This window comes from Osmerus eperlanus, chromosome 13 (genome assembly GCF_963692335.1).
Source record: "Osmerus eperlanus chromosome 13, fOsmEpe2.1, whole genome shotgun sequence".
Lineage (NCBI taxonomy): Eukaryota > Metazoa > Chordata > Actinopteri > Osmeriformes > Osmeridae > Osmerus > Osmerus eperlanus.
The window spans coordinates 11,089,452-11,114,434 of NC_085030.1; the positions used below are offsets into that span (position 1 = coordinate 11,089,452).

The 24,983-nt window shown below is 44.2% G+C and overlaps 4 protein-coding genes across 4 annotated transcripts; 3 read left to right on the forward strand and 1 right to left on the reverse strand.

The window, feature by feature from the left end:
* Positions 1-742: 742 nt before the first annotated feature.
* ube2d2 (ubiquitin-conjugating enzyme E2D 2 (UBC4/5 homolog, yeast)) lies at positions 743-6,324 on the forward strand. Its single transcript, XM_062476166.1, has 7 exons — positions 743-1,032; positions 2,325-2,388; positions 3,444-3,475; positions 3,591-3,668; positions 4,003-4,108; positions 4,741-4,834; positions 5,171-6,324. The coding sequence occupies exons 1-7, from the start codon at positions 1,009-1,011 to the stop codon at positions 5,214-5,216; spliced, it is 444 nt and encodes a 147-aa protein (XP_062332150.1). The 5' UTR covers positions 743-1,008; the 3' UTR covers positions 5,217-6,324.
* An 876-nt stretch (positions 6,325-7,200) lies between these two features.
* Positions 7,201-10,144, forward strand: zgc:110843 (uncharacterized protein LOC541492 homolog). The gene is made up of 3 exons (XM_062476388.1): positions 7,201-7,465; positions 8,877-9,079; positions 9,841-10,144. The coding sequence occupies exons 1-3, from the start codon at positions 7,390-7,392 to the stop codon at positions 9,928-9,930; spliced, it is 369 nt and encodes a 122-aa protein (XP_062332372.1). The 5' UTR covers positions 7,201-7,389; the 3' UTR covers positions 9,931-10,144.
* A 1,266-nt stretch (positions 10,145-11,410) lies between these two features.
* Positions 11,411-13,863, forward strand: cxxc5b (CXXC finger protein 5b). The gene is made up of 2 exons (XM_062476946.1): positions 11,411-12,039; positions 12,504-13,863. Exon 2 carries the CDS (start codon positions 12,664-12,666, stop codon positions 13,522-13,524), a length of 861 nt encoding a protein of 286 aa, XP_062332930.1. The 5' UTR covers positions 11,411-12,039; positions 12,504-12,663; the 3' UTR covers positions 13,525-13,863.
* A 1,984-nt stretch (positions 13,864-15,847) lies between these two features.
* On the reverse strand, positions 15,848-21,433 carry zgc:92242 (uncharacterized protein LOC436899 homolog). Its single transcript, XM_062476548.1, has 6 exons — positions 21,260-21,433; positions 19,499-19,964; positions 17,557-17,674; positions 17,371-17,467; positions 16,967-17,201; positions 15,848-16,810 (listed from the first exon to the last, which is right to left on the reverse strand). The coding sequence occupies exons 2-6, from the start codon at positions 19,677-19,679 to the stop codon at positions 16,644-16,646; spliced, it is 798 nt and encodes a 265-aa protein (XP_062332532.1). The 5' UTR covers positions 19,680-19,964; positions 21,260-21,433; the 3' UTR covers positions 15,848-16,643.
* Positions 21,434-24,983: the final 3,550 nt, after the last annotated feature.

Here is a 24,983-nt window from a genome sequence, read left to right on the forward strand (position 1 = left end):
CTTATTTTGTTTATGTGGGTGCGTGTGTGTGTGTATGTGTGTGTGTGTGTTTGTGTGTTTGTGTGTGTGTGTGTGTGTGTGCGTGTGTGTGTGAAATAAATCATTTCGCGTAAGGAGTCTTGGACAGTAGTAGGCTATAGAATAGGTAAGTACTGCTCTAAAGCTTCCATTTTTGCCATTTCACATGTTGAATAAATAAGTATAAAATAGCTCAAATACAGTATGGCAGATATTTGTCATGTAGGCCTATATGAAGGTGTGAATCAGCATATACTTAACATGTATGCCTTGCAATATTGTATGCACTTTTGTTGACATTAAATTGTTTAATGTGACATGAGCGGACACTTCCTGGAAGTGCTAGCTGCATACTCGCGATTGGACCATGTATTATTCTCAAATCACTCCGCGTGTAATAAACTTCACAATATGTTTCCTAATGTCCTATAATATTTTATCAACGTAATCTCAAAATGCTCAAATTAACTGTGAGAAATAAAAGCCCACATATATCCTATACTACAATTGTAAAATATGGTGGTGTAAACCATTTTCTAATACCTTTTTTAAACTCACATCAATGCCAAATATATACTTGAAAGCCATTTTGGTTCAAACTATCAATGTGAAACACTCACACCCCGTCTCCTTTCCAGAGCCGGAATGACGTCAATTGCACTGCTATGTTTCTCGCAGCGCAATCCATGGGACTGAAAATCTGTGATGGATGCGCATGTTGGCGGAAGGGTTTCTACGATCAGTGCTGAATGAGTGGTTTGGTAGCCGCTGCAGCAGGAGGAAGGACCGCGGTTCTACCCCCTTGTATCTTTCAGTTTCGCCTTAAAATTAGATCGGCAACCTTTTCTTAGAGTGATCAGTAATATCCATATTGAATAAAGGTGTTGGTTGATATATAGTACGAAGTATTGCCCCTCGGATATAGCTATCAACTGAAATTTCAATCGAATATAACACGTTTTCGGTGACAGCAGCGCTACTAGCACAACAATGGCTCTGAAAAGAATTCACAAGGTAAGAGAAGGAAGTCAGCGACGAGGCCCACAGTTTCGCGGTTTGAGTAAACAACCTAGTCCTTTTTATTTTCTTCATAATTAGAGACGTTTCATGGACAATGTTGTAGATATCGTGAATTAAATATCCAGTTTGTTTCTAGCAATATGGTAACCAAGCCGTTATATCCGTTCCAGGCAGCTATCGCTACATTATTAGCTTGTACTAGCAACTGAAGTGTCTGCCAGTGCCGTGAAGCAATGCGCCTTGTTCGGTCAGCCGCTAACCATACAGGGCCCCCGCAGTAGCTAACTGCCTACACAACAAGCCAGCCACATTTTAAGTGTTAACTTGAATAAGTGCGTTCTGCAAAAACAACAAAAAAGATATCAATCGAAGGAAATGCACAATCCCAGCTAACCCTCGTTATGTATCGAAAGGGCCTCGCGCCAGCTAACAAGCTCTAGCGACAAATGGCAATGACGTTGCTAGCCAGCAAGCTAACGGTTCTCAATCCCGATGCGCTGAAGCCAGCGAATATCGGTATTCGATAGACAAGATATGTAGCTGGCTATGCTAGCCTTATACCCATCCCTGTTTTGACGGATTAGTTTCAAAACTAGGACCCCGAGAGCGTTTTTGTCTAGCCAGCTAGTGCTAGCTAGGTATCCAGTTCAAACAGTTATGCGACGCTGTCGCTGACAGGTTTATGGCAGTTACAGTAACAAGCACTAGCTACAATTACAAACAGTTACTGTATAACTACTGTAGCTAAGCTAGCTAACTTGCTTATTCAAGTTGTGTGGCTTTCCAAATTTAACATTAGGTAGTATCTGGATAGAAATGTCAAACCATCACTGGAACTTTGTAAGCAACCAGTGTGTGGTAGCAGGGGAACGAAAACCAAACACCTGCATTTGCAACCATACTGTATAGCGCTTGTTGAATTTAGGCCCAATACTTCCACCTAAACTATCCAAGCTTTGATTTTGGGAGAACAGTATTTGGATAATTCAGTGAAAATTTGGTTGTGATAATCATAGGGGTTAAATGCTTGCCTACTGTATGTGAAAGTAAATTCTGACCTGAAAGTTCATGTTCACGTTTGAGTTTCAGTGCAGCAACAGTGGTCCTGTAACTTCTTTACATGACAGAAGTCATGTACCTACGATGTGGGTGCCTACTGCCTATAATACGTTGTTTTGTGCCAGTCATTGTTCATGAACTGTGTTTCTTCCCAATCATTCCACACTTCTGTAATAATTAGGTATTACCAGAGTGGAAAACAAATGTTGTCTTTTCTGTCCTTCCAGGAGTTGAATGACTTGGCACGGGACCCTCCAGCCCAGTGTTCCGCAGGACCAGTAGGGGATGACAGTAAGTTTGTTAACCATAACCACTAGTGCCAGTTGTTAGTTAATAACCATAATAAACTATTAATATAGCTCAGTTTATGCTTATAACCTTCAGGCAGAGAAGACATTAAAATGTTATTCATCATGAGTTACTGTGAATTTAGTACATTCTATTTTGTGACTTAATGGAAATAGATTTTATGAGATATTAGACTACTTCTGTCTAAAGCTCTCCGAAGATTATGAAGTATCAGTCCTTCTCTAATCTAATAATACATAGTCATCATAGTTAATCAGAACAAGAAAGTTCTTGTTCTCCACAGAACAAGAAAGTTCTTGTTCTCCCACTAATTGCCTCACCTATGTTACCTCACCTACAAAACCAAGTGTACTGTATTTTTCCCCCCACTGTGTATATCTTCATCACTTCCCTGCTGCCCTAGCCAACCACTATTAGAAATGATAGATCATGAATTTAATGCATGAAACAAGTATTTCTTAGTACCTGACCACAGTGGTTTTTTTTATCTTGCAATATCAAAGCAATGGGGTTATTGACTTTTAACTTGTTAATGACACCACACTGACACTCCACCAATCAGTGGGAGGAAATTAAGTCATCATTGCAATGATTAATTGATTATGGATTGTTGTTACCAAATAAGAGATGATGTCCAATATGTAGCAGGAACTAAGTTGCCAGGTGACTTTAATGGATGACATCTTGTGACAGAGACACAGCAGGCCAAAGGACTGTGGGCTCACCATTACAGTCTTTAACCTCAAAATATGGATCTGAGATTCTGTTATTCGGAGGAACCTCTCTCAGATCCTTAAACAGGGTAATAGGAAAAGGCCCTTGTAATTTTTGTAATGATGTCAGTATTATTTGCTTAAATTCAATGCCCATTTGCTTAGTTGCCCCGACTACCACTGATATACCTGTCAAGGTCTATCTGTTTTTATAATAGATAGGTCTAAATGCTTCTGACATGGCCAATTAAGATGTACAAGTGCAGGTTACATGCCCACTCTTCCTGCAGATTGTCTGACTCTCTTTCTTTCTCTTTTTCTCAGTGTTTCACTGGCAAGCCACAATAATGGGGCCGGTAAGTTTGACAGCTTCAGAATAACAGTGCCATCTCTCACACAGCCCAGAGGAGTTTTTTTAATTTTATTTACATAAAGCACTTTTATGTTAATACTTTTTTCTTTTCCTTGCAGAATGACAGTCCATACCAGGGTGGGGTATTTTTCCTGACGATTCACTTTCCCACAGACTACCCCTTCAAACCGCCAAAGGTGAGACTGCATGTGCTTACGCAGGTGCATGTGCTGCATGTATGCTCAAAAACAGAAAAAACATGCTGTGTATTTGTCAATCTGATGTGTCTCTCTGTTGATGGTGCAACATTGTCTATTTATCTATTTAACGCACACTGTCACTATTACATGAAGATGATTTTTGTGTACGCAACCACATTTGACCCAAATTTCCCCTTCCTGATTTTGTGTTTCATTTTCTCATGCTCCCCCACTCACTCTCTCTCTCTCACTCTCTCTCTCTCTCTCTCTCTCTCTCTCTCTCTCTCTCTCTCTCTCTCTCTCTCTCTCTCCCTTCGTGCTCTCTTGTCAGGTCGCGTTTACCACAAGAATCTACCACCCAAATATCAACAGCAACGGCAGCATCTGCCTCGACATCCTGCGATCACAGTGGTCTCCTGCTCTCACCATCTCCAAAGGTACGCACAGCTGTAGATCGCACCTTTTGATCGCCTACTCACGCTTTTAGGTATAACATGCAAAATGAAGGAGATTGGCTAGCAATTTCATTTACACCAACCACTAAGGCAGTTGAGGCCATGGTATATCTCCACACACTGCTTTACATCAGTGATTCACGATGTGTGGTAGGAAGAGGATATGAAAGCGCTCTAGTATGGATCTGTGTTTCATTCCAGCTAGTCACTCGCCTTGCCTCTGTCTGTGCTTGCACCTTTATATATGCATTGGACTGTTGCCCTGCCTCCTGTTCCCTCCTGCCTCCTGTTCCCTCCTGCCTCCTGTTCCCTCCTGCCTCTGTCATAAAGGGGAGTTACGGAAGGCAGACAACGATAAGGGGAACACCCTCCTAGAATGAGAAAGTCGGGTGCTTCCTCTGGTGTGCACGTATAGCGTGCTTCTTCACTCAAATTGGCAGACCAAAGAGTCTAACCATATCGTATAGGAGTTATTAGGAGTTATTGTATATGTATTTACATAGTCTATGGTTAATCTGTTCCTCGGTTTAGAATCAGTACTAAAAGTAGCTTGTTGTATGTGGTTCTGAGCAAAGGTTCCCCCTAGTAAAACTAGACCTGGTCCTCTTTCTCAGTTCTCCTGTCTATCTGCTCTCTGCTGTGCGACCCAAACCCGGATGACCCCTTAGTACCTGAGATCGCCCGCATTTACAAGACGGACAGGGAAAAGTGAGTATCTGAGTGGCTGGACTGAGCCTCTCACATCCAAGGGTCAATCCAGCCCCTTCAGACAGTAGAGAGTTGTGGGTAGTATGTCTGTAATACATTACGGGGTGGGGAACTGTTTGAGACACCTATGGTTTGTTTGATCTACATTATGAGCGTGAGCTTAGGTGTCACAGCTGTTACACAAGAGTGTAAATCAGTTGTACATTTAAGTGTTTGCAGGTGTATTTGAACCCTGGTCTGTAACACTAGATTTTGTCATTAGAAACTTTGACTTGGTGATGAAATGTCCTCTGTAAATGAGCAAAAAGACTGACTCCCTCTTCTCTTTACTTCCAGGTACAACAGAATAGCTCGAGAATGGACACAAAAGTATGCAATGTAGTGTTGGGGCAGAGTCATCGCAAACCACCTCAACATGTAAGGTTAGGGGAAGCTTCGGAAGAAAAGAAAAAATAACAACGAAAACGAAAGATCTTTGTTGGTTTCCATTGGAGTGCTTACTTTGAGCCACCCCTCCCCTTTACCAGAGCACCGATTAAATTCCCTACTTTCTCCCTTCCTCCTCCCCTGAACCAGGCTGCCATGGTGTACATATTCTCAAACTGCAAACATAGCCCTCTCTCCTCTTCCTCCTCCCATCCACTCTCCTCCTTCTCCTGCTCTCGACCACTTTGTAGGGTGGTAGGCTCCTCCCCCTCCTCACATGGGCCTGCCTACCTGCATCCTCACTCACTCTAAGTGTTTATGACTCTAAAAGCATTCCTTATCATTTGTTAGACATGGGGACCGTATTTTTCTTTTGTCTGGGAGGGAGGGTGGGAAATGGGGTTGGGGTGGCACCGGGTGGGTGGGCATGGGGACCTGACTGGGGGTTTGTACACTCACCACCCCCTCATCCCTGTCTCTGTTTGGTTTTTGGAGGTGTTCAGGTGATTTCAGGAAGGCCACCTCACATTGTGTCGAGGGCACTTTTGTACAAGGAATTCTTTTAAAATCATAGCAGGTTATAAATGAAAGATGCATTAAAAAAATTAAAATAAATGGTATGGCCTTTTGGTGTGCTCTCAGATTCTATGAAAGGACATGAAGTGATCCTCTCATCCCCTCTATTGTCGCCACATTACTCTCTGGTGTGAGAGATCGCACACACACACACACAATGCCCTTTTTTTCACCACCAACACCACCTTTGTTACAAACGGGAGGTTCTGGACCAGGTATTTAAGTAAACATTCTTAGTTGAACCTGTGTTTCATTATGTTTTCCCTATAACTCTAGTTTTTTTTGTTTTCTTAATTTTTTTATTTGATTTTTTTGCTATTGTTGAATTAGAGGCTAACATCTGCAAGGCTGTGGGACTGGCTTGGGCTCTGGGTGCGAGGGACACATGCTCCTCACACAAACTCTGTATATTGAATTACCCGAGAGGCTCGTTGAGCTTTGTGTGTTGATTAAACTGTGTAATAAAAACCATGACCCCAGCGTCCACAGTTGATTTTCCCAGCATGTAACACTTGGTTCCTGGGAGGATCCAAACTATTGTGTTCATGATCTTGGACATTGTATTGTCCATCTTTCAAGACGGGTACATTTTCAGAAAGCCTTGACAGCAAGTTGAGGAATGGTTTTATAGAGATTTCTGTATTCTATGACGTTGAGATGTGCACACATTCCTTACATTTAGTCATTTAGCAGACACTCTTATCCAGAGCGACTTACAGTAAGTACAGGGCCATTCCCCCGAGGCAAGTAGGGTGAAGTGTCTTGCCCAAGGACACAACGTCATTTTGCACGGCCGGGAATCGAACCGGCAACCTTCTGATTACTAGCCAGATTCTCTAACCGCTCAGCCACCTGACTCCCTCTTTGATTTTGCTAGAAGCTTAAGCTCAGTACACCTTGACAAATAGTTGCAGAATGTCTTTAAGCTCAGAAATACAAATTCTTCTCAAAAGAAAATATTGAAACCAGGCAAATATGCCAGTCTTCTTTCAGGGTTGAACCTATTGAAAAACCTATTGATACCTCAATAGGTATTTAATTTGAGAGGTTGGTGCAGTGACTCCAACACTAATCTAGCACCCCTGATTCAAATAATTAGCTGGCTGATCAGGTAACTTACTATTGAATCAGGTCAAATAAGTGTGGTTCGATGTCAGCCGATGTAAAATAAATGGTTTGGCCTTAAAACATCAAAGACGACATTGCAGCACATTAGCCTATACCGCCCAAGGACACAATTGCAATGCAAAACTAAGTAAAGAACGGTGCTTCTATTTGTTTTCTAATTAAGTTACTGACTTACAGAAGTTTTTTTATTATCCTAATTTTTTTTATCTTGACCAATTCTCACCAGAGCATTAGTTTTCATCAGAAAAGTATTGACTACGTAGTGCTGAGTCCTATTGGTTAACTTATCCGTGACGTCGCCTTCTTCTGGCTTCCTCAGGTTGTCAGTTGACAGAAGGCATAGAATAGAAGTGTAACGGGTTGACCTTATTAGAGAGATAGGCAGGCTATTAGAAAACCCAAAACATTTAACTAACCAGGTCAAGATGACAAGTCCAACTTTAATAGCACTGCCTATGTTGCAAATGCCTGCATTCTGCCCTGAATTCCGGATATCTAAAGGTAGGTTGAAATTAATTAGGTTTTAGGATACCCGATTCCCGGAGTAGCAGTAACCTACTGTGTATGAGTCACGCAGTAAATAATTAACACTAACCACTATCAACATTTAATTAACCTGCACTGTGTAGTCTGGTTCAAGACTGTTGAAGGCTGTTTATTTCAATTATATTATCATGTTGCCGTTCTGATACATAATAACAGTTTTGATATAGCCAACATTGGAAGATAAAATTGTTAATCACTTGCAGTGTTTATAAACAATTTTCCGAACAGATGGTCGACTGCACGTTTGAAAAATATGTTTGATTAAAAAACATTTCAGTGTTCTCTATGGGACAAACAAGCGATCAAACGCAGGTGTACTGGCGACACCCGTGTCAGGTGGCTTAGCTGGTCATACTTTAGGCTAAGCCGATGTAGTCTGTAGCCTACTCTATTTACTCTGCAGAAAATCCTTGACAAGCCCGATTGTTTTCACATCTTAGGAACGTACCATATTGCGTTTGGCACCGCTTGTGGTCGCGCGTAAATTGGTATTTGCTCACAGTAGCCGTGCCAACGTTCCACTTGGAAAAGTTGTTCATTGCTACTTTTAAGATCTCTTTATCTACCCTTCAAGATATTTGTTAAGACGTAGTTATTAGGTCACCTATTTTGCCTCAATTGGTAAGTTGTGCCAGGCAATAAATCACAGCTAAAAAAAAAAAAAAAAAGCATTTGTCTGAGGATGTAGACTATAGACTATGATAGCGTAAAAATAGCAAGCTAGATGTTCTTGTTGAGGATTCGTCATTCAAAACTGCGTTGAAGTGCTGTGAACCAGGCTGAGGCGCAGACCTGCAGTTGTTCGGGTTTCACAGGAGGTTATCTGGGGTCAGACTCGGGTCTGCAGGAAGTTCCTGCTGCCGGGGTCAGTATCCTACTGTGTACAGGCACTTTTGAATTCTAACAGGCTAATTTGGATACCTGGCGATGATAGACACCTACTACTTTAATTGTGTGAAACTCTGGTAAGCCCTCTGTGACATGCTTGCGTGTAAAAAGGGCTATACAAATAAATTTGATTTGATTTGATTAAGCCATCTGCTATTCTGAATCGTTGGCCATATTTTCATGGATAAAGAGGAGAGATTAGTCTTTCACACGTGATCTATATTACACATGTCAGACCATGTCATTGATCTGGATTAAAGGCCAAGTGTGTCTTGAGGCAAAGTTAGGTTGAAACAGGCCTGTAGTCTTCCCTGCTAATGTAGTCAAAATATGAAGGTCAGGGTTAGTCATATCTTGTGTCAATGGAATTCTATTCAGTCATTTTCTTCCTTTGTTGCTTACTGTCTATGGCATATATGCATGTGCCATGTGTACCATTTGATGTGATGGCATGGTGTTTCCTCATCTATGTGGCCAGACCAGCTGACTATCCTGATGCCTGTGGCGGTGGCAGCAGCCCTGGGAGGCTACCTGGTGAGCAGGTACATGAGCAGGCGCAGCTGCAAGAAGGGCCGAGTGAACGCCTGCATCAGTAAGGACCGGCCCAAGGTGGTGGACAGCTTCGACATGGAGGACATAGGAAACAAAGCTGTCTACTGTCGATGCTGGAAGTCCAAAAAAGTGAGGCAGGCATCATTCTCAATATAATCATTCATTCTTTTTTTTACTCACTGTTGTTTGTGCTTTTTGCAATTATATATTATGTATTGATTATATAATATACAGTGTTATAAATGCAATTGCAATGGTGTGGTACAGCCTGTGTAACATTGGTTGTGTACTGTGTTATAAGGCTTGAGGTCCCCATAAGCTTCAAACAAAAAGGGATTTTACACGACCAAGGGCGTAGGATTGACTTTGACATTGCGGGGGACATATTGACCCGATATCTTCTTTGTCATGCTTTCAAAATAAAAGTTACAAATGTACAGTTTTTGTCCCTGCGGTATATGCTAATTTTTGGGTGGGACACATGCAACATTTTCCAATATTGAGGGGGACATGTCCCCCCCCCCCTGTCCCCCCGGTTTCTACGCCAATGCACACCATGATAAGGCCAACATACTTGTCAAGCAGAGGTCAAGACAGTAGAGCCGAAATCTCGCACCAGAGACCAGAGAGATCAACATACATTATTTACATTCAGTCATTTAGCAGACGCTCTTATCCAGAGCGACTTACAGTGAGTACAGGGACATTGTCCCCGAGGCAAGTAGGGTGAAGTGCCTTGCCCAAGGACACAACGTCATTTGGCACGGCCAGGAGTCTAACCAACAGCCTTCTGATTAATAGCCCGACTCCCTAACCACTCAGCCATCTGAGGACGTACACAAATTACAGACAACATTTTCAGATGTTTTTTGCCTCCTCTGCATCCCTAGTTTCCCTACTGTGATGGCGCCCACTCCAAGCATAACGACGAGACCGGCGACAACGTGGGACCTCTCATCATCAAGAAAAGGGATGCCTGACCCGACTGACAAATCAGGAGGACCTTTCTCTGTCCGCCAGCACGTCACCTGTCTGGCCAGCCGATGTTCTACCCATGATTCAACACCTCGATTTAATAACATTCAGCTAAATGAGTCCATGTCAAGACCACCGTCAAAATAACCATAACAACAAATGGACGTTTTCAGTTGGGTCGAGATGCATTTCTATTTCTGTTCGAAAATATAACCTAACTAGCTTTAGTCAGAAAGCTGCACTCACGGTAAAGATTATTTGAATAAAGGTAACATTTGTGCCTTGCACTAAAGAAAGAATATTATGTATGGTTTAGATTGAAATGGATTTGACCCCAACCTGAATTTTCTGGAGATGTGTGATCTGTGATAAACAGAGATCTGAGTCATTCTCAGCTCAGAATGTCTCCTGAGAAGAACATGACTGGTGCTATGACAGCCTTGATTACAGCCCAGAGTTCACACCCATCAACAGACTGTCTAGAACCGCACCTATGTTACACTGTGTGACCTATGTTACACTGTGTGACCTTTTGCACTTAGAACAGCTAAATGGGTGCTTCTTTCAAACTTAAAATAGCAATGTGCAAACTGATAGGAGATATCTGGAAGTGCAGTAGAATATATTTACTTTGTGACAAGACAGCATTTATGTTTCTGCTTTACGCCATATTGTCAGTTGTCATGTAAAAGTAACTCATAAAATATATATTTTCATTGCCCATCTCAGTGGAACTTTCTACTGAATATGACCATTGAGAGTTATGCATAAATGTTGTCTTAAATGTTATGGTGTGAATTACCTGTGTTGTGGTGATTTTGTGGTGACAGTGCATGGGTCCACCCCACTTCCGTCTTCAGTGTTCACTAGATTTGAAGTAATAAGAGTAGTTAAGGCATTTGCTCCGACACCAATTCCATGTTTTTAATACCCAGAAATGCACGAATCTTGGTAAAATTAGGTGCATGGAATTGTTCCCTTTGCAGTACCGAAGCCAGCCACGGAGTGCCAGTAACGCTCCACACATTACTGAAAAATATAAGGACAGCTCCCTCTGTGCTGTGGACCACACCAATGGTCCTCTCACACGCACGCACAGCTAATCTGGCTGCGTGCCAAACAGGCAGGAGCCTCACAAGAGGTGGAGTGGAATACACTGCCCTGTGGAGCAATGACCAGACAGACGTGGTGGTGCAGTAGGTTATCTTCAAAAGGACACAACTTTGTGCTCAGTCTCTCCTGACATCCCATAAACACCAACCAACCCAACATAATCAGACCAGACTGGCTCTCAAACTCAGACGAAGTCCTCTTAATCTCAAATACTCTTTCCATGTATTGTTTGATTTAATCGTCTCCAGGATAAGAGCCAATATTTTGGATGTAGTCAGATTTAACCTGCTATTTATTTATATTTTTCCTTTTAATAATGAGGAACGTTAGTGCTATACGGCAACGTCTTGGAAGTGGCACTATCCCTAATAGACTGTGCTCCGTTTTCTTACCTACGGCATCTGCTTATGGCTATCCAACACTGTCCTAAAAATATTCTTGGATGATGGATGTGCAATTGGTGTACATTCACAACAGAAAGTCCACTTCGTATTTTAAGCGACGCCCCCAAATTCGGTGAGGTGTGTTTGCATGTTCCTCTCTCGGGAAACAGCGGGGACGGAGAGGTGGAATGGAATCGGGACATTTGGGAGGTTCATAGCCTATACCGTACGACAAAATCGGTCGAATACATAACGGTTCTGTTTTCTTCGATGTGAGTCGAGGCTGGTCGAAGGACTTTCGATCGGTCCATATGTTTTTGTCCGTTTCCTAATTACTGTTACGCGCGGCACGCAGCACCGCAGAGACCACTCGGACAGAGGGTCTTTGGCCAGTTCGTCATCGCGTTCGTAGGTGTGAGAATCTCGGTATGCTGAGAAGATTATTAGTCTATGCTGTGGGGAATATTTACAGGCTATTTTGAGACATTAGTATTCGAAGGCCCCGTATTTACTTGTTGATGTGTTATTTTAAATAATAGTGAACATATAGTGAAAGAGAATAGAACGTCTTTTTTGTCACGGACCGCATCGCTGCGCGTCACCGAGTCCAGACAAAAGGTAGGATTTCACAGTACATGTTTTTTCGCAATGGTTTTTGCATTTGTAGTTTTGGCAGTATGCCTTGAAGACACAACATCAGTCGTCAAAATGTATTTGAAAAGCGCGCTTCAAATTTGACCTGCGCATATGCGCATATGTTTGCATATTGTTGTTGCATGGTTATTGATTGCATTGATAAAATCCCATGGAGTTCTTAAAGAGACAACGACACTTCCATATCAGTCATAGAGCCTCATGTGCAAAACTAGATGAAATCAGACTAGATTTTATCAGTACATTTTGGAATTATTTTACATAAAGGTGACAATTTCCAGTTTAGAGGAGGCTGTTTCAATGTGGTTTATCTTGCACTAAATTGTTATGGTTCTCTGACAATATTGTCACTGCCTGCTTTCACTCATCCTTTGTCTTTTCATTTTCTGTCTGTCCATCTCTGTTACCCTTCGGTCCGTCCATCTCAGCGTTCAGCTCCACAGGGTACAATTACAAAGGTAGCAGAGGATGGGAAAATAAAGCTTTGTCATTGGCCAAGCTGACAGCAAGACCGTTGTCACTCCCAGATTGGTCTAAATTCCCTCCTGCGCTCACACAAACACAGATACACACAGATACACACGCAACATGTCCGCTGCCCTGGACCTCACTGGCCCATCTTCCCCAGAACAGCAGAGGAGCAGCAGCAGGATCCTCAGTGAGCCCCTCAGGAGGAGCCTTAAGCAGAGCACTCACCCCTACACTCTCTCCCAGTACATCTCCAGTAGCACCTCCAGACTGACCCACCACACCTCCAGAGACTTGGATGTCCGGGACCTTCTCCACCCCACCGCAGCCCAGCACATGGTCACCCAGCCTGGGCACACCAAACCCCGCCGGGCCCCCTGCCGCACAGATCTCTGGGAGTCCCCCAGTGGACTTCACCTGGCCCATGCCGCAGAGCTGCTGATGCGGGCAGGCATGTTGACGCTGACCCCCGCCACGGAGCAGAGTCATCTGGGGCTGGGGGCCAGGGAGGCAACCGGAGACGGGGAGGGCGGGTCCGGGACTGAGGAGGACTCTGTGGGCTGCGTGACTGACTTCCTTCCCCTGCTCGGGGCCTGGTTCCCCTTAAACCCTGGACTCCTTCCTCTGACAGCGGGGGCGGGGTTCCTGATGGGGGGAGGTGGCGGTGTAGCTGCACGGGGCGTGTCCAGGGGACGAGAGGGCATGGACGGGTCACAGGGCGAGAGCTCGTCCCCCGGGGGCGGAGCCGGAAGGAGGAAAAGGAAACGTTGCGGCGAGTGCGTGCCATGTAGACGCAGGACAAACTGTGAACAGTGTAACAGCTGTCGCAACCGCAAGACCGGCCATCAGATCTGTAAATACAGGAAGTGTGAAGAGCTCAAGAGGAAGCCAGTCACAGGGCTGGAGGCGAGAGGTTCAGACTGCACCACAGGCGTCATGCGTAGGCCCACTGGAGATATGGACCACCTAAACAGCATGTAATTCAATACTTCTGACAATCAAAGTACTCCACGAAGAACAAAGGGTATGGCAATGTACAATACAGCATTTGTGATCTTTTGAGCTAACAAAAGGATATGGTAGCCTGCTGTGTATGTCCTGAAAACTATTCAGTTCAAGTCTGTATTCCATTCTGGGTGCTATTGTGTAAAGCCTTTTGGGATTTTCAGACAAGTTGTTGCTTCTAGTCTGTCGTCATGTGAATAATGATAATAATTTTTATATACATCTCAATAATGTCTGAATGAGAACACATACAATGTACATTTCTTACATACTGCATCTGTTTGCCTTCTTATTAAAAGAAAATAAATAGCTGGAGTATTTTGTGGAGTATTTTTTTACTGGAGGTTGAACAATCTTTCCACTTTCTTTCAGAAGTGTGCATGTGTGTGTGTGTGCATACATGTATGTCCGCATGGGTTTGGTAGGTTACATCCGGTCTTGGAATGAATGCACTCATCCGCATATGCTCACACACATTATATTCTTTCATTCATATGCTTGAGACGTCCCACTCATTCACAACAAGTATATGCAGAGACACATACTGTACATATTGTCTTATTCACGCAGAGCAGCCTATAGTATGAACACAAACACCACCGGACTCATATAGGCCGGGGGGGGTGGAGGTTGCCGTGACGATGGTGGATATGATAAGACCTTATTCCTCCGTGGCTCGCTCCAGGGGACAGGGGGGATAGCGTTACCATGGAAACGGCAGGGCGAGGTGTCACGCTATAATTGGGCCATGGCTGCACTTCCTGTGTGCCTTCAGTCAAGGGGATCACAGAGAGGTTGTGTGTGTGTGTGTGTGTGTGCGCCTGCGCTTATGCTCCACACAGCTTACAGATGACCGACCAAATACCGAATACAGGAAAAAAAAAGGCACCAAGCATACTATTATAATTTTCATCTGAATGAGAAACATACTGAATTGTACAGAGTCCATTATTTCCTTCTCTTGCAGACAAAGAGATTTTAAATTCCTGGATCTGCGGCTTCCCCTAGTGCCTTTCTAGTGATTTTGAGATTAATCCCCCTTCCCCCGGAAATCTGTGTCACCCGCTGCCCGCGAGGTCTGCTGCTCCCTGAACGCCTGCAGAGTCTGGCTCCACTAGCCTGCAAGATGGCAGGAGAGAAACGGGAGGGTGGGGGGGTAGCATAGAAGGGGAGAGGAGACAGAGAAACATGGAAAGGAAATACACCGAGTGGTGAGAGAGAGGAGGTGGGGGGTACAGAAAGGGGCACCAGGAAAGGGGGGGGCAAGTGAAGAGAGGAAATGGGGAGACAGCAGGAGACGAAGATAGTGTGTGTGTGGTGGGGGGGTGGGTGTGTGTGCGTGTGTGTGGGTGTGTGTGTGTGTATGTGTACAAAAAACAAGCCGAGACAGATTGAGGGACAAGGGAAAAAATTTAAAGATATCAGAAACATCACTGAGGGCAGGGTGGTTGTGATGAATTATATTATTAAACATGTAATGTCTCTGCCCCTTCCCCTCCCATACATGTAGCCCACACAAGATGCTGTATGTTAGTGCTACCATTAACAGAACAACCACATGTACCTTGTAATGGCTTGACTACTTTCCAGTGCTAAAGCAGTGGTGACTGATCATGGAAAGTACATACAACGGGCTGACTCCCAAATATGTTTCAGTGGAACTCCAAGGACTTGTTGGAAATGGAAGGCCTGTGCTCACAGCCAGACTGAGATCATTCCTGCTTGTCTGACTGCTATCAACACACCCTCTCTCTGTCTGGGTCTGTGTCTCAAGCCCTCCCTAATCAAGTTTACAGTGCCCTCTTTTGATCCTGAGTTTAACAGATTTGATTTCTAATGAACTGGAACCTGGAGTTTGACATGTAAACAACTGCTGAGAAAAACTAAGACAGGGACTGCACCATTGATACTTGTGTTTGTGTGTGAGTGAATGTGTGAGAGACAGAGAGAGAGAGAGAGAGAGAGAGAGAGAGAGAGAGAGAGAGAGAGAGAGAGAGAGAGAGAGAGAGAGAGAGAGAGAGAGAGAGAGAGAGAGAGAGAGAGAGAGAGAGAGAGAGAGTGAGTGAGTGAGAAGGAAATGCAGGAACTTCACCATACATGCTCAACATGTTTGTGTGTGAGTGAATGTGTGAGAAAGAGAGACAGATTGTGAGAAGGACATAGGGAGAAAGAGAGAGGTGTGGGTGTTCATCTGGATGACGTCTGTGTATGCTTCACACCATTCTGATTATCACATAAAAATGTCCCCCGTGCCTTTCCTTTCCTTCAGGTATTCAGTATAGATGACAGGGTCTTTCATTTTATGCCACCTTTATTGACATTGAAATTGTCAACGAAAACAGCGAAACGAATTGATTTCTGTACAAAAATGTAACAATAGGAACCACCAACAGTCAGTGATATAAAACCGGTAACATTTAACTGTTGAAATGAGAGGGGGTGTGTGTTAAAGAAACAATTTAATCATTAAAATCCACAGCTCCCTCGGCACAAACATGACATAAGTCATGATAAGGCACACAACCAGGGTGGTGGTACTCTTTCACCACCAGTCATACAGTACCTGAACAAACTATACAGTTATTTACATGAATTAGGCTGTTATATCAAGAGTATGTGCAATATGTTATGCAGACATAAAGTATATGCAATGCGCCATGTCCATTTCCCACAGTAGGACTGCAGATTGAAACATCATGTACTTTGGAAAGGACGTCTCTTAGCGGGAGGCAGGGACATTAATTCATGCTCAGGAGTCAAGAGGAAAGTTCAGGAAGATTAGTTCCTTTTTGCCCCAGTCTTCAACATCACACAGCCAAACTAGTCTTCACATGACCAAGCTAGCCTTCTCGAATAAGACTCTCAGATGGAAAAGTAAGCTACAAAAAGTGACACCAAACACATTTAATCTGGTTAGGCACAAGCTTTCTCAACCTCAGTTGAACACAGTAAGCACACATTCATTGTCTGTCAGGTTCCTTCATAAGGCAAGTCATATCAGGTGTGTCTCATTTTGAGTCTCATCAGGCAAGCATGTACCATTATGCAGTATTGAAATCAAGTCATTTCCCATTGTGACCAGTCTTGGTGTTAAGCTATCGGAGGGAGTTGGTTTTCACTAGCAGGTGCTGTGGTTTCAGGGGCACAGGCGGTTTGGCGCTGACGGGCAGACTGTTTTTGGAGGATCCGGCGAACGCCCTCCTGAGCTGAGCCACGCGGCCTCCGTAACCCGAGCTCTCCTGCCCCTCGCCACGTGCCAATACTGGGGGGGAGGGGATCAGAGTTGACATTTAGACTGTTTAATCGAAACAGACTAACTTAGCAAAATGACACACACACACACACACACTTGTATGCAATTGCACATCCATAGCGCCCTCTCTCTCTCTAGCTTTCTCCTTCCTCCTGTCTCTCTCACCTCTGTCCTGTGGGGGGGCCTGATCTGTGACTGACAGCTGACAGCTGAGTGGCGGAGGGCCACTGCCCCTGCGGTGGGTCCTGTAGAGGAGACCCCAGTGCTTGGGGTCCTCAGCGTTGACGCCCGCGTCACTGTCGCTGCTGTCCTCCCTAGGGTCGTCCTCGGCACTGCCTGAATCCTGATCCTCCTCAGAGTCCCTGGAGGTGCCGCCATGGCGACGGATCAATGAGTCATCCTGGGGTGGGGGAGGGAGAGAGAGGGAGGGAGGGAGGGAGGGAGGGAGGACAGCATGTCAGCAGGGGGCAGAATGAGTTGTTCTTTCATTTTCGATGTCGGTCTCCCCCTTGCTTGTGTCCATCTCTCTGCTAGCATCCACACACACAACGAAACACATGCGTACTTACGGTGAGATGCAGCGGTATCGCTGGCCGGTGGATTTCTTTGTTTGTCAGCAGTGACATTGACTGGATCTCAGTTTGAATCCCATCTTTACTCTGGATTCTGCAACATGATGAAACACTAATATAACTTTCTAGGTTTGCGTGTTTGTTTGTGTGTATGTGTGTGCGTGTGTGTGTCTGTAGGCCCACCTATTGTTTCGGAGGGTCTTTAGGAGATTAGAGGATCTGAAGTCGTCCTCCTCTCCAATCACATGCACACACACATCGCCATCCCGTCCTGGGAGCCATCTCACCCTCTTGTTGGGATCTGAGGAACACACACAACACACACACACAGACATCATACACCCACACTTCACTAGCACTAGCATAAACTCACACCCAGTCTTTGAATGCTATAAAGGTACGATTTTTCCATTTAACGGTGTGGTGGTTGTACTTAAGAACAGGAGATGGTGCTGTTGTACAATTTAAACTTTTCTGCCTGGAAAGGCCGCAGTGACTTCACAATTAAGGAATGTTTTTTTCCCTGTACTACATAAAACTGATCTTTAAGTTATTGTAATGTCCAGTCTTACAAAACTGTTCAACATTTATACTTAAACTGGATCTTATGCTAAGTTAATAGGTTGTATAACTAAATGTGATGGTGGTTAAACAATGTTACATTTAGAATAAGATGACAAACAACAAATGCTGGTTGAGAATGCCTATGGGAAGTCTGGGCCATTTCATAATATTGTAATAAACCCAAAGACCTAGGCATATCATAAGCTCTTATAATCACCTGACTTTAACCACACCCATGTAATAATAGGTGGAGTAGCGTGTCATTACACAGTTCTTTTGTGTGCGGGCGTGTCAGAGTCTCTGCACGTGTGACATATATGTAATGCGGGTATGTGTGTGGCTGTTCTGCTGCATACTGATCTATCTAGGCCACAGAGCTGTGAGAACTCAAGACAGTAGAGTAGAGTAGTGGTGCGTCTTGCGTAACACACAGGTTCAGCGTGTCGGGTTTGCAGCTCGCCAAAGAGCGATGACTCGTCCGGTGCTCGGGTGACACGGCACAGATTGGAGACACAAAAGGGTGTAACGTGATAGGAGTCCGAAAGCAGCGCAGGGCATCAGAACCACAGGCTTACTCAATTCTGGTTGATTGACAGTTCACATTGCCTGGACATGTGGTATAGGTGAGTCAGTACCACATTGTTTGTCATAGTGGTGACGGGAAAATAACTGGGTATTGTAAACAAAGACACGCACACACCATAGGGAATTTACCATGAAGGACAATGGAAAATGGGTGTGTGTGTGGCTGTGGGAGGGTCACATACTGTCTTATTAGATTGACAGACCGAGAGAGATGGATGTCTTTAGAGTGGATACAGAAAGAGAGAAGTGCACAGTGAGAGTTGGGGAGCTTGCTCAGCACTCAATGGTTCTGTAGATAAGAGTCTCTGTTTACGGGGCCCTTTTCAGTCGTTATCTCTCTCTCTCTCTCTCTCTCTCTCTCTCTCTCTCTCTCTCTCTCTCTCTCTCTCTCTCTCTCTCTACCTTTCCCTACCTCTGCAAACATCTTTTTTTTGTTACTGTTTATCTTCATCCCTCTTTCTCTACCTTCATCTCACCTGTCACCCATGACCCCCTTTCTCTTTCCTCCAACTTTTTTCTCTGTGTTCCTTTCTTTCTGTTGCAGCCCAGCTGAGAACACATCATGCCATGTTATTTACAAGACAGAACACACTGTAGTGGGTGTGACTTCACACACACTTTCCTTAGTCTCAGTGTTCTCTGATTCATGTGTACTTAGCGTGACTTGCTGTGTGCCACTCAGGTATGTTCCTCCGGGATACTGCACAGCCTGTTCTGTACTCTTTAAGGATGGTGTGTATGCGTGTGCGCATGTGTATGCCCACTTGTATTCCGAACAGGATGTTTTCTGCATTCGGTGACATCCATTCTTAAAGGATCGATTGTGTGCGCGTGCGCTTGTTTCTTCAAACATGCGTGGTGCACTTATTTGTGCGCGTTTGCACCCGTGTTTACGCACACGCTTGTGTGTTTTCCACGATATGTGTGTGCGTGTAAGTGCGTGTGGTTGTCTGGTTGTTTGTGTGTGTTTCCATACCTTTGTCAGGCCTGGCGGGGTCCTTGTCGCCAGCTCCCCTCTCGTCCGTCTCCTCCCTCTCTCTCCAGCGGCGCACCTGTTCCTCCCTCATCTTGAGGAACAGGGTTCTCCTCTGCTCCTCGCACAGAGCCTCCAGCACATCCGGGTCCACCCACATGTCCTTCAGGATCTGGGCCAGCATACCGATACTGTTCCTGGGTACTTTGGTTGGTACCAAGTTCTGCTGCTAACTCAGATCGATTCAACCAGGGCTTTGAACTCCCCCTGCTTCTAGTGGTTCTGGTACAGTCTGGAATTCGAGCCTTGCCTCTGGTGGGTTCGGTAGAATCCAAGTGCTGAACTCCTTCCTGTGTGGAGGTTGTGGTTCTATGTCTATGTAGGATGGTAAAAGAATGGCCCCTCTGTTGTCTGAAGGTTGCTATTGTGAAGAGCCCCTCTCTCTATGCTGGGATATTGTACTGGGCCTCTATAGAAACAGACAGAGTTGGAATGTTACTTAGAGTGTGTGGATGTACAGTACAGGTCAGTACCTGTACATTATATCTACCAACTCCCGATTCGGCTTAAATCAGATTCCCATTTGGCTGTCTACCAGCACAGTGTAGGCCCCACAATGTGTGTGTATGTGTCTGTGTGTGCATGTGTGTCTGTGTGTGTGTGCAGTGTATGTGTGTTGGATTTTATGGAGGATTCAAATGCATAGGAGAGTGTGCTGCATCCACTCCTTCCTCAATAACAACGTGTGCATAAACAGAAAGAGAGGGAGGGAGAAGAATAGAAAGGTGTACAGAGAGAGGGATAGAGACTGACGGATAGAGACTGACGGATAGAGACTGACGGATAGAGACGGAGAGAGACGGAGAGAGAGAAAGAAAGAAAAAAGTTTTGCTTGAAAATGTTCCAATGTAAACAAAAGCTCAGCCACTCTTCCACTTGTATTTCTTGGGTGACAACAAGGGAGGGCAGAGGAAGAAAAGACTGACCATTTCTCAGAAACATAATACCATCAGAAAGAAGACACGCAAACATAGGTACCATACAACTAAAAGTAGTTCATCGCAACAAGGTCATCCCTAGACGACAACTTTAAGTGCACTCCCTTAACTGCAGCTAGAACTTTATCAGCAGCTGCACTTGACTGATAGTATATATCTTTGGCAGTTGGAACAGGCTTAGACGGTAGTAACCACCTCCTCTAACACACACAGGGCCCCCATTCAAACTGGCTTTAGAAAATAGTCTAGACACAACAGGCTGACTAACTCTCGTCCAGTGTAACAACATTATAACCATCACTCCAACAAAGTTTAACGATGATGCTCTTGAGAACTCGCAAGTCTCTTCTAAGACCTTCTAAGACCACAAGTTTCTGCTTTATAATTATTGATAGCGCAATGTGCAATGAGATTAATCGCAAGTCTTTCAGAAATTAAACAGTGGAGTAAAACTAGGTCCTGTTTTGACTCCAAGCCAACATTCAAATAGCTGTAGGGGTTCCCATAGTCCTTGTTCACATATGGAGAGGGGTCCAAAATGAAGAGAGAAAGAGAGCGAAAAAGGAAGGGAATGTGTGTGGAATACTGAGAGAGGTCTTTAGTGAGGGTCAATAGAACCGGGACAGACGAGGCTGTGAGAGACGGATGAACTGACGGAATAACAATAAAGTTGTACTTAAAACAGAGAAAGGATGGGGAGAAAACGAAAAGAGAGGAGTTAAGCTGAGAGAGAGAGAAAGAGAGAGAGACGGCGGAGACTACTTACTTATCTGCGTCTTCTGTTCTGCCGGTAGCATTAGCAGCTCGGGTGTGAGTTTCAGTCAGACTGTGACGGTGTGTTTGACAATCTTGTGACAGTGTGTGAGAGAGACAGAGCCGTGTGTACACTCAACCGTGTTAGTATGCAGGCATGGCCGTCCCTGCCTGCCTTTGTACTGGAAGTGAGTGGGATGGACTGACATCATCACTGGATTCTTTGCTCACTCCTCCTTCTTTCCTTTGTTTACTTCCCTCTCTTTCTGATTTCTTCTTTCCATTTTGCCCATTTCTCTCACTGCTTCCTGTCTTACCTGTATTTCCCCTGTCTGGATTTCCTTCTTTCATTGTCTCCTCCTTTATATCTCTTATCTCACCACTCTCTCTCAACAACTTCCATTTCAAATACATTTGATGAAATATCCTTTTTTTGAAGTCCAGGTGTCGGACTCGGCACACAAGTCAGAATTGTGGTAGGCCAAGTAAACATTACAAAACTAAAGACATTTTCTGAATAATAGGCCTACCTATCATCTTATTTTGATTAAAACATAAAAACAATATTACATGAAGCTCAAAAAACAGTATTTGCGCTCAAATGAATGCGAAAGAAATGTGCGCGCTCGCATTAACTATTGATGTCCCTGCCAAAAGATAATATTAAGCTTGAGTCCATGAACTGTTGTATAGTGGGTTAAGCAAGGGAGGTTTCTATAGCCTCGTAGTGCATCGGGCGCAGCAAAGAAAAAATTGGATATGAATAGGGGCCTATGTCCCAGTAGAGTTTTAATACACACACAAATCACATAACTGGCAGGAAGCACTGTGACATTGCTGGGATTTCCAGTCAGCAAGCTGTTGACACACACATAAGCCTGATAAGGCGGTTTCTACAAAACTTCCTAGTAATGATCCCATCAACAGTCACAGCTAACCACACCCTCCCGTTTGAGACATAGGTGTAAATGACTAATCACTGTCTGGACATGTTGACAATAGGGAATAATATCATAGATTGTTTTGAAAGTGCATGGTTAGTCATGGATTGGACTGTGATAGATCTTTGGCACTAAAGTATTTGGGGAACTCAAGTTCTAACTTTGTAATTGTAACATTTTACAGTTTATTCATACTAGACTGAGTGCAATAGACTCAATTCTCATCAGCAACCATAACAATAGGGGTTATGGTCATTTCAAATCACTTTTAAAAAGTCTGGCATAAACTGCCGGCTCTCGACCGTCAGATAAGCCAACGGGGATTTCCTCCCCAGTTTCTCTCTCCTTAGAGAATGTTCCAGTGACAGTCATACTGTGACAACACAGTATTTGATCTTCTGTTTGTAGTGTTGAGTGTAGGGAGGACGAAGCTGGCTCAAGGTCCTCTCTCCTCGTTCGGTCTGAGGGGGTTCAAGGTTGTGTCCCTCCAGAGGAAAAACTGCAACACGTGTTTAAAAGGAAACACAAACGCATAAATCCTAAACTAGCATGGCTGCACGGGACTTTCTAGATTACTCCCAGATTAAGACAAGTGTGTGTGTTTGTTTGAAAGAGAGAGAGGGAGAGAGAGAGAGAGAGAGAGAGGGAGAGAGAGAGAGAGGGAGAGAGAGAGAGAGAGAGCAAGAGAGAGAGAGAGAGACAGACAGACAGAGATTGAATGGATGTTAGTGTGTTTGTGTGCATGTCCAAATTATTTCTGTGTGTGCGTGCATTTATATGTTGAAGTTTATTTTTGCCTGCCAACATCATAACATAATAAATGATCAGCACGTTTCTGTAATAGTAGTAAGTCCAACACTTATCCACTCAGGAAAACAATCAAGTATCCATTAGGCTTGAGAATCACTGCCCTATAACTCATGTGTTATCGCTACACTGTAATATCTACAGCAGCCCCCCCTGCTGGCAAGACTGAAAACAACAATTGACACATTAACATTTCTTATAACTCCCTCATCTCTGTAACCACATATAATGGGGTAATAACCAGGTAGGATGTTGAAGGGATAGTTCTTTATAACTTAACAGGCCAGTGCTAACAGCATGTGTGTTTATTCAGAAAAACAGCTCATGACAGCATGTGAAATGAAGTGCAAAGTGACTGAGTCATTACTACAGTATACTTCCTATAATGTAGCACATTGGTAGACCCTAGAGAGTGCTTTCTTGTGATCATCGGCAAACAGGATTCAATTTCCCCACATGCATCTGGAAGCACTGTCGAGGGGCCCTCCGCGCTTCCACGATTGAGCTGAACATTTTCCTGAGCCGTGTTTTACAGAGAGAGATGGCATCTTGTGTACATTTACATGGGTTTCGAGTCTGTGTAAAGAGATCAGGAAGACATCGGTTACATCACACCTCAGCACCCAATCACTGGACTGAACTTCAATCACTGGACTTCAAAAGGGTGAGGGGCTGGATTAGGACTCACTCAGTCGACGGATCCGAGTAGAACACATGATATGAAGCTAAATGTTGTATTCAGAATCAGAATCAGAATTAGAATAGTGTTTAATCGCCAAGTAAGTGGTCACAAACAAGGAATTTACTTGGTGGGCAGGTGCATACAGTAAACATAATAAACAAGATAAAATGTAGAAAATGTACAACAAAATACTGGCAGAGCTTTACAATATAATATAAAATACAATAAAATAAAATAATATAGCATTATGTGGGAATGTATTAGGACACAGAAGGACTTAATTTTAGGGGTGTCATATTGAAGCATGCATGAGCTACAAGCTACATTAAAGAAAGGACTAGATGTTTGATAATGGGCCTGGCTAGACCAGACAAGCTGAAGTTGCACATGTTATTACTGCTTCCGATATCTGTTATGATAGTCTAATGAGACCATAAGGCAGGCATTAGGCTGGGATGGTGGAGTGGGGTGGGGGCAGGGGGGGGTAGTGGGATGTTTCCACGGTGACCAGGTTGTGAGTTGACCGGGTAATCACGATGGCGTTTAATGTCCCAGCAACCCCTCTCCCTAGGGTTGGCGCAGTCTCTCAGCCACACACACACACACACACACACACACACACACACTCACTCACATCCCAACCCCCCACTAGCAGCGCTATCCCCATGCCAACTTTACAGTCTGGGCACACCAGAGGGGCAGAAGCCTGGTACCCGTGCCATGTGCACACACACAGTCTGACACACACATCACTCTCTGCCACCAGCTGGCAAGGTCAACTGTGTTTCCCTTGTCTGTCTGTTTTTCGCACTCTCACACATTCAAACACACACATAAACAAAAATGTGCAGGCTCACATTCACAATTTCACTCTTTATTTGTCGACCTCCATCCTTGTTCTTGTTCTGTGCAGTCTCTCTCTGTAGCGTCCCCTCCCCTCCTTTTTGCTCGGGATGTTGCTGGCACAGGTGGAGGTAATTATGGAACAAATTAAGGGGTCTTTTCTCTCTCTCTCTCTCTCTCTCTCTCTCTCTCTCTCTCTCTCTCTCTCTCTCTCACTCTCTCTCTCTCTCTCTCACTCTCTCCCTTTCTCGCGTGTAAACCACTCCCTATCATGCCCATGGATATAATGACCCAGATAAAATACACACACACACACACTGAGTCTGTCTGATCGACTCCTTTCAGAATGAGATGTAATGTGTGCTGATTGGATAATTACAGCAGAAGCACTGGGGCCCAGGACAGAATAACCCAGAGAGAATCCAAGCTCTGTATTTCATGTCATTCCTCTTCATCTCAGCTTC